General features: G+C 41.0%; 1 protein-coding gene across 3 annotated transcripts in view; it reads left to right on the top strand.

Annotated features, from left to right (window-relative positions):
- Positions 1 to 14,601, top strand: part of slc2a9l2 (solute carrier family 2 member 9, like 2) — a 91,172-nt gene that overhangs the window by 66,633 nt on the left and 9,938 nt on the right. For all 3 annotated transcript variants that reach the window (XM_060893044.1, XM_060893043.1, XM_060893045.1), the window contains exons 10-11: positions 962 to 1,063; positions 5,208 to 5,283. In XM_060893044.1, the coding sequence (XP_060749027.1) occupies positions 962 to 1,063; positions 5,208 to 5,283 (178 nt within the window). The remainder of the gene's footprint in view (positions 1 to 961; positions 1,064 to 5,207; positions 5,284 to 14,601) is intronic.

Raw genomic sequence — 14,601 nt, 5'->3', positions numbered from 1 at the left:
CAACATATTGAAAAAGAGAGATATTGTATATGATACACAGATGTATTATTTTGCGCATTTATTGCACCTAATAAAATGAAATAAAGTCGTGAATGAGTGTTGGCTTTAACTGTGGAAAAGATGACTAACCAGCTACTCTGTTTAAATCCCAGTGAACAAAGGACCCTACAACCGTGACTCACTTTCACAGGTAGTCAGCAGCTCGCTTTGCTCTTCATATAGTCGGTCACCTCGTCCATTTAGTGTCAGCATCAGTTGCCCCAAATTGTCCAGATCTGACTGAATCTAAATGACTTCCAGCTACTTGCAGTGTCACATCACTGCTGGTGGGAACGCGGGGTCAACAGAGATCATCAGCAGAACAGCATCCCGGGGCCGTGTCCCAAACCCGATGCCATTATAATAAATAGTACAGAAAAATAGAGCAATGTATTTTTTTTTTTTTTTGTAGGCTGTGTGCCAGACTGCCAAAGTAGCCATAGCAGTCTCTGGTATGGTCTTCTTTATATACAGTACACACCCCAACTGTTACACCTCAGACACACGTTCTCTATATGGTCATGTCCCTCTTCCTGTTTGTGGATGTTGCTGTAGATACCCCCAAGGGCCTGCTGTCACTTCGATTAAGACATAAGGAGAGTCTGCTGACAAATCATATCAGTCTCTCTCTCTCTCTCTCTCTCTCTCTCTCTCTCTCTCTCTCTCTTTCTCTAAAATATACCAACATCCAAAAACTGGTAGAGAGACAGCAAGGAGAGAGATCGAGAGATCAGATGACCTGTCAGAATTCTGTGGCTGATTTGAATTGAGTGTTTCTATTTATGTACTCAAAGTACACACACACTATTATTAGACATCTTGCCTGTGTGTTTGAGTTAAATGGTCTTTCTATCTCTGAGTCTCTCTATACATCTATACATGAATTGTTCATTGTGTGTGTGTGTGTGTGTTTCTGTCTCAGGGTTTGGTGATCGAGCGTGTTGGACGGAAACTGTTGCTGATTTTCGGCTTCTCGGCGATGGCCGTGTGTTACAGCCTCCTCACCGTCTTCTTGAACTTCCAGGTCAGAAGCTTATCAGTTAAACTAATGAGGCTAAAGGTCATGATGCCTCACACAACTCTCTCTCTCTCTCTCTCTCTCTATATATATATATATATTTATATATATAGGACCAACTGGCTTTCCTCACACACACACACAGGTTTAATGAGTTCTTTTGGGAATAAAAACAAAAGGTCACTTTTCTGGTTTTCTAGTGTTTAACCCTTAAAGCGTTCAGTGAAGCAGCACTTTATGATACTAACCTTTTATTTAAAACGCAGGCAGTCCAAAATTCAGGTGGAGCTAAATGTGTCTTTACATCGATTCACATATAAAAACAAATCTTAAGAGCTCTGTGCTAGCTAACTCATTTCCAGTAAAATAAGAGAGGCCTTTTTTGACCCCCATGCTGGCCAGTTGCCTAGCAACACTGTTTAACAGACGTTTTTCCGCTTGTATGGCTAGCATTTTGTATGTTTATCCTCGCGTATCAAAATCACGTGACACGTTCGATTTGAACGCACCATAAATCAGATGGAAACTCCACAATTCAGCATCCGTCAGTCCACTAGTATCTTCAGTAAACAAGCTGTACCAACAAGCTGCAGTCAGAGTAAACAAAACCACTCTAAAAACCAACTAAAAGACAAACTAGTGTTAAAGTAAACGGGTCACAACGCAAGCACACACAACTCACCGTCATAGTAAACAAGGTAAAATCATTAAGCATTATTATTCATTCATTCATTCATTCATTTTCTACCGCTTATCCGAACTACCTCAGGTCACGGGGAGCCTGTGCCTATCTCAGGCGTCATCAGGCATCAAGGCAGGATACACCCTGGACGGAGTGCCAACCCATCACAGGGCACACACACACACACACACACACTCTCATTCACTCACACAATCACACACTACGGACAATTTTCCAGAGATGCCAATCAACCTACCATGCATGTCTTTGGACTGGGGGAGGAAACCGGAGTACCCGGAGGAAACCCCCGAGGCACGGGGAGAACATGCAAACTCCACACACACAAGGTGGAGGCGGGAATCAAACCCCCAACCCTGGAGGTGTGAGGCGAACGTGCTAACCACTAAGCCACCGAAGCATTATTATCAAGTGACTAAAATAAAGTAAGCAAGCTAAAAACAAACTAGCATTATATTGAACAAGATATAAACACAAACTATCATTAATATACCCAGAGTCAAAACTAGCATTATAAACAGGTTAAGATAAACCGGAGCAGCCGATGTTTAAAAAAGAACATTTTAATCATATCTCATCATCTTAGAGATGGATGAAGGCAATAAAGCCAAGCAGATCTTTTAAAAAACTTCCTAGAATTAACTTTTTTTGATGCTCGGTAAAATGTTGATTTAAAACACTGGCAAAAATTTGTACATGACAACAGACAAAACTCTCCACATGTACGGTTTCCCTCCCAGGGAATCCATCAGAAAATTGTTTTCCCAAACTGTATTTTCCCTGGTTAGTTAGAGACGTGAGGGGGTAGAACTTGCCTTTAGTGTATCTTCTTATCTACTGTAAGAACCTGAATGTTGTGTGCTTGGGTACATAATTGGACCTTAAGGACCAGTCTTAAAGGGTCTTGTGTTAAAAATACAATACACTATAAAGGTAGAAAACGCACTACCTGGATTTCTGGAAATACAGACAAAGAAAATGGCATTTAATAATAAGATTTTATAAAATGGTTTGGGGTTTTTTTTCCCCCACCATGTGAAATGTAAGAGGCTGCACTCAGTGGAATGGGTTAGTTATGAACCTTTTCACTGTTTTATAGATATTCTTTATGTAGATTTAAGACGTATGCAGGACAAACTCACAGAAAGGTCACATTTTGGTATAAAGGCGGAATAGTTTGTAATTTATTATTTATATCCTGGATATTTCTTGTTGAGCCGTTTCAGGACAATTGAATTGAATGGAACGGTTTCAACCCTGTTAGGTCCCTGTTGAGTCGAGCGAATACTTTCTCACATTCCTCTCAAACAAACCACTAGAACACAGTGGGGGAATAAGCAAGATGTGCCGAAATCCTCCACGTGGTAAATAATTCATATTTCTAATAAAGATAGAGTTGGCAACAAAGTATTAGTACTGTTAAGGCGGATTAGCTAGAGGCCGAAGCTTTCAAGTTGAAAGCATTAGAGAAGTAAAAAAAAATCTTAATCAAATTCTATTCATATGGAAACCTGAGAAGATGATTTATTCTCTTTTTCTTAGAAACACAAGTGGAGGAAAGATATATGTATTACTGTACAGGTCAGAGCAGAGCAGTTAGTTTCATGGTTATTGTTCATTATGGAGATTTACTGAGATAGATCAGCACACTGCAGTGTATACAAAAGACTTGGACCAATAATTATGTCCTAAGTATGTGTTCAGAATGCAAATGAATGCAAACGCGTTACTCGGATTGAACAGATAATAAGGTCTAAAGCAGGTGAAATGCTATCTGCAAAGGGCCGGCGTGGACGCAGGTTTTCATTCCAATCAAACAGCAGCCACAGCTGATTCCACCTGTTTAATCATCTGCTCCTGGCTTCCAGTAAACTCAGGTGTAGCTTCTTCTCGGTAGGATTGAAAACCTGCACCCACACCGGCCCTTTGAGGATAAGACTGGACAGCCCTGGATTAAAGGGACAGAGGTGCAGAGGTATGAATAGGAGCTACACGACTATCAACGAGTCCCACATCTCCAGCTGATTTCAATTATGAGCTCAAGTGATGTACAGTAGCGGAGGATGAGCCGAAGCAGAATGCACACACAATTACGTTTCTCCTTTATAAATATATACATACTCACCTCAGTCTCTTCCACCTGAATCAGCTTGACTTGTTACATACATCTTTCTCTCTCTCTCTCTCTCTCATTTCCAAGACATTCATTTTTTATTTTGGTGATTTGTTTCAGTGTTGCATCATAAACCTTCATAAACATTCATGAATCCTGCAACGCTCGGTACCAATTTCAGCACACATGACTCATCCGCTCTAATCGTTATCCATGCTAGTAATATTTTTAGAAAGATGTTATTTAGGCTCTAAACTGGAAAATCTAGTGTGTGTGTGTGTGTGTGTGTGTGTGTGTGTGTGTGCAAGCTGAAATCGTACAAATTTCTAAACCCTGTCGTAGATAAAATCCGAAATCTGAATAGGCTTTTGTAAGAAAACTGACACGAGTTAAAATCTACAGAGATCTACAGAGTTACTGACGGATTTGTTGTCCTGATGTATTTCTTTTCAGCTACCGTGACAAGGAAAGATAGAGGCATTGTTGTACACGGCTCCTCGAAATCCTCACGCTGTTGCTATAAGCCACATATTATTGTGAAAGGAAAGTGATATCGATTTGAATGACCTTTATCTGACTTTATCTATATTCTGTCTCTTGGAAATGTTGTGCCTGACTGAACGGTGGAACAGGTCTTGTCATCTGCTCAGATAGTGGGAACTGGTTTATTTTACTGTTTACAAGGAACATCAACTAACCAACCAGTCAGGGCTTGGGCTCCATTTGGCCATACGTAAACGCACACCTTCTTGATTGGATGGATATTTGGATGGAACAGTTTTTACCCTGTGCTTCGGTACAGAGTTGGGACTCTCTTCAAGAATTCGCTTGGAATTGACTCTACACAAGTTTCCCATGAGGACAAGATTTCTAGTTCCTCCTGCTGAAAAGTAACCAGATCATGGTGATACCTCCACCATCCTTGATGATAGGGGTACTCTGGTCGTTGAGCTGTATTTAGTCTGTGCCGAACATTACGATTGATTTTAAACTGAATATTATCCACTGAATCAGTGTGAACTAGAGAGGGGGAAAATAGGGTCAGTTTAATAAATTGCTCCGAGGTCTAACATTTTCTGTCCATTCTTTTGTGCTATGTGAATGTATAAGGCAAAGATGTCTTGACGTAATTTTTTTTTTTTTTTTTTTTTTTTTTAAATAAATAATGCCAAACCTGCATTGTGACCTCAGGCTATCTTGTGACAGAGATACAGCACATTTGTCTATTTTTTTTTTTTTTTTTTTTTTTTTTTTTTTTAATCAGATTTTTGTTTTATAAGTAGATGGAGATTTAACTACTGAAATATAATCCTCTCGCTTTCCCTCTTTCTCTTTAGGACAGTTATTCATGGATGCCATATATGAGCTTCATTTCCATATTAGCCCTGATTGCTTCTTTTTGTTCTGGCCCAGGTATATGCACACACACACACACACACATACATACACACACACACACACACACCCACACACACACACACACACACAGAGAGAGAGGAGTGGTGATTTGGAACACCACCAGTCATGCATTTAAATACGCCTTGTTGTGAACAGCAATGCAGCCTTTGCAGATGTGTCTCGATTTGGAACACAGCCCCTAAGTGACGCAGTTGCAGCTCCCTGTGTGGGCTAAATGGGGTATTAAATTGCCTGTTAAACAATTTAGCTCTTCGACTGTCAAATCTTCTGCAGATCCGATGCTAATGTGTAACAGAACCTTCCTTCGGTTGTATTTCTTAAAGCGTACACAGGTTTTCTGTAATTAAACTTTTCTTTGGATTATTGTTTTTGTGTATTTACTCACGGGAACACGGAGCCCTCTCTAAATCACAAAGGCACTTACTGGAAATTGGATTTATGAGAAAAGGCTTTGTTGGCTGAGTGCTGAGCAATTTGTGTAAAAACCCCAGTCATCTGTGTGTCCGAGATAACCCATGTAAACAAGTATTTAATCATTTGGTAATTCATAAATTTACAAAATAAATCATCATAAAAGAAACAATGTGCTGACTATTGGAAGAATTCCAGTGGTTAACCTAATATAAATCCAATATCTTACTGTTCTCTTTTCCACAGACCGATATACAGATTACTTCAGGATGGCACGAGGCACTATATATTTATAGCCGCAAGAACTAAAACTAACTAACAAGCCTTGGTTACTTCATTGTTCCAGATTGTTAATATAGATCAGTAATATGTGTATATGTGTATGTAAGGTAAGTGACTATAAACCAAAGGAATATTCCTTGCACTACCTGTCCAGTCGATAGTATTGTGTTTATTGTCGGTACAGTTCCCTAGGCCAATTAAAGCCTTTTATTTGAAACAGATTAAAAATCTATTAGCCAGTGTATTCTATAGGGTCTTTTTAAAGGGTTTCAAGTTATGGTATATGGGCTACTTAAAGTGTGCTTGAAGAACTTTTTACATCATAACAAACAAGCATCCGTGTTCAGCCTTATTGTGCACTTCATTAGAATGTAGGTGTTAAGCTGGTATTTCCATGCTAAAGTATGCTTCTCTAATTAAAGCATGCCTAAAAAGTGCAGAGCAAGCAGCTTACCTGCGAGTGGCCACTTGTGCAGTGCTTAGTGTTTGCAGGTAATTACCTAAGATTCAACCTAATTTCTGCAAATTAGCCACTAGACCGAAGAGAGAATTAAATAAACTCCTAAATATGTAGTGTCATACTTTCACAAGATGGTGAAAGCATAACGGTTATCAATTCTAATCAAAACTACACGTGTCTCAGATGTTCGCTGCCAACTTGGTTACCGTTGCTAAGTTCGATCGTCTTTTGAGTCTAGCATGTAAGCTATGTGGTTTTCAATGAAGTAGATATAATACTTTACCGTGTGAAATGGTTAGACATTTTATTTAACAGTATATTCAAGATTTTAGAGAGGAGCAGACAAAACGGTCTCTGAAGGATGCATCCATAAGGTCACGATCTCATGGCGGTGTAAGTACAGTATATAGAGTAAAGATGAACGTCTGACATCTGTGGAACTTTTAATATCTACACAAACCAAACTATAATAATAATGAAAACACATCATCATCTGAGCCAAATTGTTTTTTTTTTGTTTGTTATTATAGATAGAGAATTGTGCATAAGAGTCACAGGATTAGCATTGGACGGTCTATTACTTTAGGACATGCAAGACAATAGTATCCAAGGAAGTTTATCCAGTGCAGCATGAAGGGGAGTAGTTATGTGGGTAAGCTGATCATCTCTGGTGAGTCCTGTAGACACGAAAATGAAACGGAAATGACAACAGGAAAGATGCTGATTATAAAGACTCAGAATATGTCCCATATACTTTGCCTCTGCTGGCTCATAGTCGTCCCCTTTGTGCCAAACTGGGTTGGCAGAAGTAGATTAATGCAGGTAGGATAGTCTGTCCATCCTGGGGCTTGTCCCAGAAAGCAAAATTTGAAATGCCAAGAGTTGCCTGCTGATGTAGCGTGATCCATTTTGGCCATCCACTATGGATGGGCCTCTCAGTGAGGCAGTAGTCAGAGTCTCTTTATACAAGACTTTATATAAGAATATTTATATTTATTCATTTTGCAGTGAGTGGTCTTAACTAATGAGGGGGAAAATATCACCCAGCTTTGTTCCTTAAGCATCTGTATGCAGCATGAATAATCAGTTTACAAGAATTGGGTCTGATGTCTTGTATTTGTTTGGCAAATTGCAGCTTAAGCATCTCAGATCTCACAAGCAAGGGTAAAGCTACAACTGACAAATTCAGCCAATCCAGTAACTCTGGTACTGTGCCTCAGCCACGGTATTTCATAGCAAAGGCCTAGCTCTCCAAGTGGCTCATAACACACCCCATTAGTGTGACGTAGCAATGCTGTGACCTTGTAGTGAAATGACTGCAATTCATTCAGTTTTGGGGTGGAATTCTTTGTAGTGGCATCAGCCACGTGCCTCTGTGCCAAACAGGTGTGAGACAACAGTCTCCATGTACACTTGCTCCAAGCTGTTGACGTGCATTTATGCTCCAACAGGCACTGGTTTGTGGGCTGGAGGCAGAGGCACGGTGTACAGGTTGAGTGGTGCTCTAACATCATCGTGGATCCCATAAGCTGGATGTTCCCTCTGGGAGCAGTGGCTGTTTTAAGCTGGCTCAAGCCCATGAGGACTGTGACTTGAGTGCGATGCTGGCTTCCTATGACCTTAGCATTGCATAGGAGGGGACACTGAGTAAATGATCCATAGTCACACTCTACATCATTCTTGATAACAGTGCCTGTGTAACCGCCAGCAGATCATGTATTTCCTCCTAACTCAACAGAGAGCTTGTGTTAAATTTAAACACACTTGCAGATGTTAGAAAGATGCCTTGAGCAGGTATTAAGTCAGCATTACAAACAGACTACAAGACAGAAAAGGGGGGGGGGGGAACAAGAAGGAATTATTGTCAGGTCACTGCGTAAAAACACAGTGTACACATTAATTCGTTCACGCCAAGTGGATTACAGTGCTTCAAAGTTTCTCACACCCTCTTAAGCTTAATCCCTGGAGAAGTATTTTTGTATTTATTGCAAAGAAAAGAGGGCAAATAAAGAAAAGTGAGGGGGTTTTGGTTGGTTTTATGATCTCGTCGCTGTCGGGCGGAAACCTCGTATGTCCAAATTTGGTCAATTTCATATTTTTTCACATATCGATGCTATTGGTCAGTCCCCACGTGGGTCTGTTATTTTTACAAGTTATTAACCAATCTAAAGTCTTGAAAATAGCTTGAGCGCAAATCTCATCACTCCATTGGACACTTCAACTGTCCACCTCTTCTTCACTCCGCGGGAGAGCTTCACGGCATATTTCTCCTCACAACGAATCAACATGTCTTCTGAGGTAAATGTCTTCAAAACACTGGGCTCAAAGAAAAAAAAATCTTGACCCCCGCTAGTTCTGGTGCTCGTCTGAGGACAGGAATTTAGCGCAAGACAATCCACTGCAACGCGGACTAAACCCTGTGCACTGCTGATAAGGTACAGCGTTTTTTTTTTCATTTCCTGAAAAATAACGGTTTTGGAGATACGAGGATTCCGTCCGACAGCGACGATATGAAAGATGATATGAACATGTGGTTTTAGAGGTTTTTAGAATGTTTTATGTTTTAATTAGGCAATTAGAATTAAACAGGTGCTTTATATGCTCCAATTTAGGTGTTTGTGCCATCTTCAACATTTATATGTATTTGGCTATTTATTTTGGTAGCTAATAAGCAATTACTCCACTTCCGTGAGACTGACAAGCATACAGTAGAGACCGCATCTCCTTCACTGGACCGCCTTCACAAGAACTGACAGGAACAGATAACATGCTTCCTGTACATGGACAGGCAGGAGGAACATGACTACTGTACTTTTACTGACGGGCAGAGACCATGCCACCTTCATGGGGTATGACAGGGACAGAGAATAGATCTCTCTTAGAGGGTCTGGAAAGTGTAGAACCATGGCTCCTTCACTCAGACCGTCAGCTTGAGAGAAGACATATCGGAAATTCATCCGGACTGATGGGCAGAGAACTCCTATAATAGGCACCGATGTTAAACACAAAGAACACTGGGAATGACGGGCATCAGAGACGCACCTTCTAAACTCTGGCCGACAGACAGACAGACACAGAGACCATACCCCTTTTCTCTGGACTGACAGGCAGACACACCATACCTTCAGTACTGGACTGGTTGGCACAGACGACAAGCAGCTAAGACTAACAGAGACCACACCTCCTTCATGTGGACTGACAGGAAGGGAAATTGCACCACTTCCATGAAAACCGACAAACACAGCAACATCTCTTACTTTGACTGACCGGCAGAGAGATACCTCTTATATTTGGACTGACAGGCAGAGATGTCACACCTCCTTTACTAGTCTGAGAGGAACAAAGATAACACCACCTTCACTGGACTGACAGGTACATTAACTACACCACCTTCAATTTCACTAACAGGCAGAAAGAGTATTCCCGCTTCGCTAGGCTGACGGGCACAGACACCATTCCTCCTTTTCCTGGACTGACAGGCTTCACCTAATAGTGAAGACATGTTCATGTGTGTCTCGTCAGTTTAACAAATAAACCTTTTTGTCCTCGGCTCCAGAATGAATCTCTGTACAGGGCGTTAAAGTATTTCACATACACACAGACTGTCAGCCCCATGACACTTCATTTATCATTATTGTTATTAACTCATCAGTAGCAGTATATTCGATTACACACATGTACACAAATGTGGGTAAACACGTAACAATGAGCACAATAAGAATGAACATGTTTATAACATGTAATTATACATCGCTATATAGTGTTCGCTATAAGTGCAATTGTGTAATGGAACGATGGATGACGAGCAGGATGTGATGATGATGATGATGATGATGAAAGCGAATGTTGGATGGTCAGAAGGAGTGTGTAATAGCTGGGATTGAGTCACAGAAGACTCCAACTGCTTGACGTCTTGCTGATACACAGCACTATTGTATCCACATTGCACTCTGAAACTCTGACTATTTCCCAGGGCTTTCTGTTGCCAATTTGACCGCAGACGTTAGAAAGCCACAAAGTAGCATACGTAATTCCAGCCATGGAGAAACTTGTTTAAGACCTTCTCATGAGTGGAATTTAGTAGAGGATTAATGCAGTGCATGTTTTTATAAGGTGTATAACAGACATATGCGCATGCATGTGGCAGGGTAGTGAAGCCTAACGTCGCCAGTGAAGAGTTGAGATGTTTTCTATCAGCAAACCCTTTAAAACCTTAATGATTCAAAATCGGACATTACTTGCATTATTTGAATTATTGCAGCCTGATTTTTTTTTTTTTTTTTAATTATTATTATTGCTTTCAGATTCAGATTGCTTTCAGATTCCAGGCATAATAACTTTGATAATAGTGGAATATTGTTTCTACCACTAATCCCTAGACCATCTGTTTATGCTGTATGGACCCCTTGGTATCCCCAGATTTCACCGAGAGAACCATTTGTTGCTTGGATCACTGGTTCTTCTATCCCTGTTGACAACAAAAGGTTAAACATGAACAGTGGCTAAAGGCCAGGCGTCTGAGCCACACATTATTCGCTAGCATTATCTTCGTATAGTGGCGATGAATGTGTTTTGATTCATCTGCACTTAAACAGAACTGCCCTCTTTGCCACCACTCTATTTTTTCCTCTTTTTGCACATTTTGTTTTTCTGTTATTAGTTTCAGTGACATTTTCTTCCACTGGCCTTATAATACACCCCAGCAGGTGTTTACGACTCTATTGAAACTAGCTGGATGGGAGAACTTTTGTCTCCTCACACTCGTTAATTCATTCATTCATTCATCTTCTACCGCTTATCCAAACTACCTCGGGTCACGGGGAGCCTGTGCCTATCTCAGGCGTCACCGGGCGTCAAGGCAGGATACACTCTGGACGGAGTGCCAACCCATCACAGGGCACACACACACACACTCTCATTCACTCACGCAATCACACACTAGGGACAATTTTCCAGAGATGCCAATCAACCTACCATGCATGTCTTTGGAGAGGAAACCGGAGTACCCGGAGGAAACCCCCGAGGCACGGGGAGAACATGCAAACTCCACACACACAAGGTGGAGGCGGGAATCGAACCCCGACCCTGGAGGTGTGAGGCGAACGTGCTAACCACTAAACCACCGTGCCCCCCACACTCGTTAATAGGTTTCTAATTTAAAATAAAAACAAGATGATTTAATTATTTCACCATCTCTAGTAACCACTTTATACCGGTTAGGGTTCTGGTCAGGACGGATCAACCCGGAGACCCTGGAGCTGTAAAGTGCTTTTCCACTCAGCCTTCACTTCTTTAACTGCGAATAAAATAACTAATGGCTTACATTTTGGGTTGAGTTTCTGGAACAGCTTGCTTCAGGCAATGACTGAGTGCATTTGCACATTTGGCTGGTGTTTTTTTTTTTTTATCCAAAGCGACTTCCAATTGAGACAGGATACCCTGAGCAGTTGAATTTTAAAGATGATCAACTACTTACCAGTGATGGGATTTGAACTCTAACATTCCAAAATGTAGCCCAAAGCCTGAAGGCGTGAATGATGAAACAACAATGTACAACAAAATATGTAAGTTTGTGTATCCCTAATTGTATGTGTTTGTGTGTCCGTGTGTGTTGAGCGTTTTTCAGCATCCTGCTTAGCTAACAGTTGGTAGTGAACTTTGATGGCAGCAGGCTGAGAAGCTCAGTTCAGACTTTTTTATCCCCGGCCACCAATTTGGCAGTGACCCAGTGTCCTGACTATTGTGGCTGAAGAGCCAAATCCACACAGGGAAAATCTAGAGTAAAGCTGATCCCAGAAGAGTGGAAAAACAGGGACAGCATTTAGATGGTGTGTTCATTTGGGAGTGATGGTCAAGTATCTCAAGAGGACATCCTTGAAAGAAACTAAAGAAACTACTGTAAGAAATAAAAAATGTGTAAAAAATAAGACGATGATGGTGAAGATCTTAATGAAGAACAAGAAGTGTATTCCAGTATAGCAGTGACAAAATACATGAAGTACTTTGGGTTCAGTCAGTAAGAACCCCGAACAAATCCTGCTCAAGCATTTTATACTGTTTTCCCTTTTTGTAGTTTAAATGAGGTTCTGCTTTGAATATGTATTGAGTGTAAGAACTGAATGTCTCCCAAATGGCTGGGCTACACCTTGTTGTCTAGCTGATTGTCTTTAAATGTTAATCGTGGTCACGTACACCTTGTCTTGGTATTGTTACAATTGTTATCAACCAAGTGGTCACTTTAAATGGTAATCGCGGTCACGTAGACCCTTTTGTTCGTGGCAGACCTTGATGTCCTGCTGCCGCTCCCATACTAACGATTGAATCAAGTTTATCTGTTTAGAGTCCTAAACGTATTACCGTATGATATTTAAACCTTTTTAGGAATGAGCTCTTTTTTTTTTAGATGTGTACCTTGTAGTGGAATTTGGGTGCAGTTATCTGTAATTTCTTACACTACCTCAACTGGCGACTTTCAGAGGTGCAGTAGGTCTGTTCTGAGGCTCTACTTGATTAAGATCCTCACTGTATCAACAAGCCCAGCAACCCTGCAGAGAAACCTTATTTCCGCTGCCATTACAGTTTTATGCTGTTGATCACTACCAACTACTGCTGGTCGCATCTCAGACCCCTAGCTGAGGATAGGGATGAAGGTTGATCAGAGAGCTTTGTCTGCACCTCCTACATAACCTACACCACAGTCCTGTACTTTTTGTACAGCTGATGCATGCATTTATGTGTGTGTCTGTACAAAGTTGTTTACTGTACAAGTGCAGGAGCAAGAGGGAGCTCCCAATTTGTGCTTCTGCAGTCCCTACAGTGTGGAGACACAAGTGCAACAGAACTAACAAGTTTAAGATAGTGTGTAAGTTACAGCTGTGTGTGTGTGTGTGTGTGTGTGTGTGTGTGTGTGTGTGTGTGGTATAGAGGATGACTCATACTGCAGTTTGCCTGGGACCTAAATCTTTCCCCCTTCTTTCTTGCTTCATTCTCTTACTTTCTCCACCTCTCTTCTTCTCTCAGTCATTCTCTCTCTGTATCACTTTCTCTTTACTCCTGTCCTCCTTTCTCTGTCCTCTCTTTCTTCCCTTTCTTTGTCCATCTGTATTATTTCTTTCTTTTATTATATTCCTCTTTCTTTCCATCCATATTTCGTTCTCTCAATCCTTCCCTCAATCTCTCACTGTCTCTCAGGTCCCCAGGCATTAATTACCCTTCTGCAATTTAACACAACCATTGTACTTGTTCCCACACACACACACACACACACACACACACACACACACACACACACACACACAAATCTGTGCTTCACACTCATATACACCTTTAATTATCACAGTGACGAACTTTCCTCAACTCAAAGTCAAACCCAGTCAGTGATTAACCAGACAGCACAGTCACCACACACACACACACACACACACACACACACTCTACAAACATTCATATTGTGTGTCACTGTGTGTTTTGCACATTTAATCAATGTTGTGTAAAATTTCCTTACTGGAAGATTCATTCAGACTGCTAGGTCCATTAGTCATACACCCTCTGGTTATTTTCACCTTATTAGATACCTGGGGGTGGGTGTGTGTGTGTGTGTGTGTGTGTGTGTGTGTGTTAAGCCTATAAACTTTAAACACACTTTTGTGTCTGAGCATTAGCAAAAATCTTTGAAGATAAAGGAAAAAAATGACTGCACATGACGCCATTTGACCTACATGTAGATACTTCAGAGCTTGAGCGTCTCACGTCAGGGGGTACAGAAGCTCAACCTCTGTCATGCTGTTCCAGGCTAAATTTTTCAGCAGTTATAGCTCATCATCTGCACTATTTCTCACGGAGTTTCCACGTGAACAAACCAAACGCACTAAACGGGTGATCCGAGACGCAGACGGATTCACAGTTAAATATATAGATATAGATATATATATATGTACTACTTCTACGCTGTAGCTGTTCAGCCAAGTTGAAACGGCTTTGTTAAAATGTCCTTTCACTAACGACTGATTCACACTCCGTGTGTATGTTGGATGGCTGCCCAGATACTGCAGATATTCACTCTCAGGTGGAAAACTAGGGATTAGTCTGGACTGCAGACAATAGAGGTGTGTGGGGGCGGAAAAGTCATTAGAGACTAATTACTGAGAATACAACAATGA

This window comes from Tachysurus vachellii, chromosome 18, assembly GCF_030014155.1.
Source record: "Tachysurus vachellii isolate PV-2020 chromosome 18, HZAU_Pvac_v1, whole genome shotgun sequence".
Lineage (NCBI taxonomy): Eukaryota > Metazoa > Chordata > Actinopteri > Siluriformes > Bagridae > Tachysurus > Tachysurus vachellii.
The sequence above is the reverse complement of the archived record's forward strand: the minus strand, read 5'-3'. Positions and strand labels throughout refer to the sequence as shown.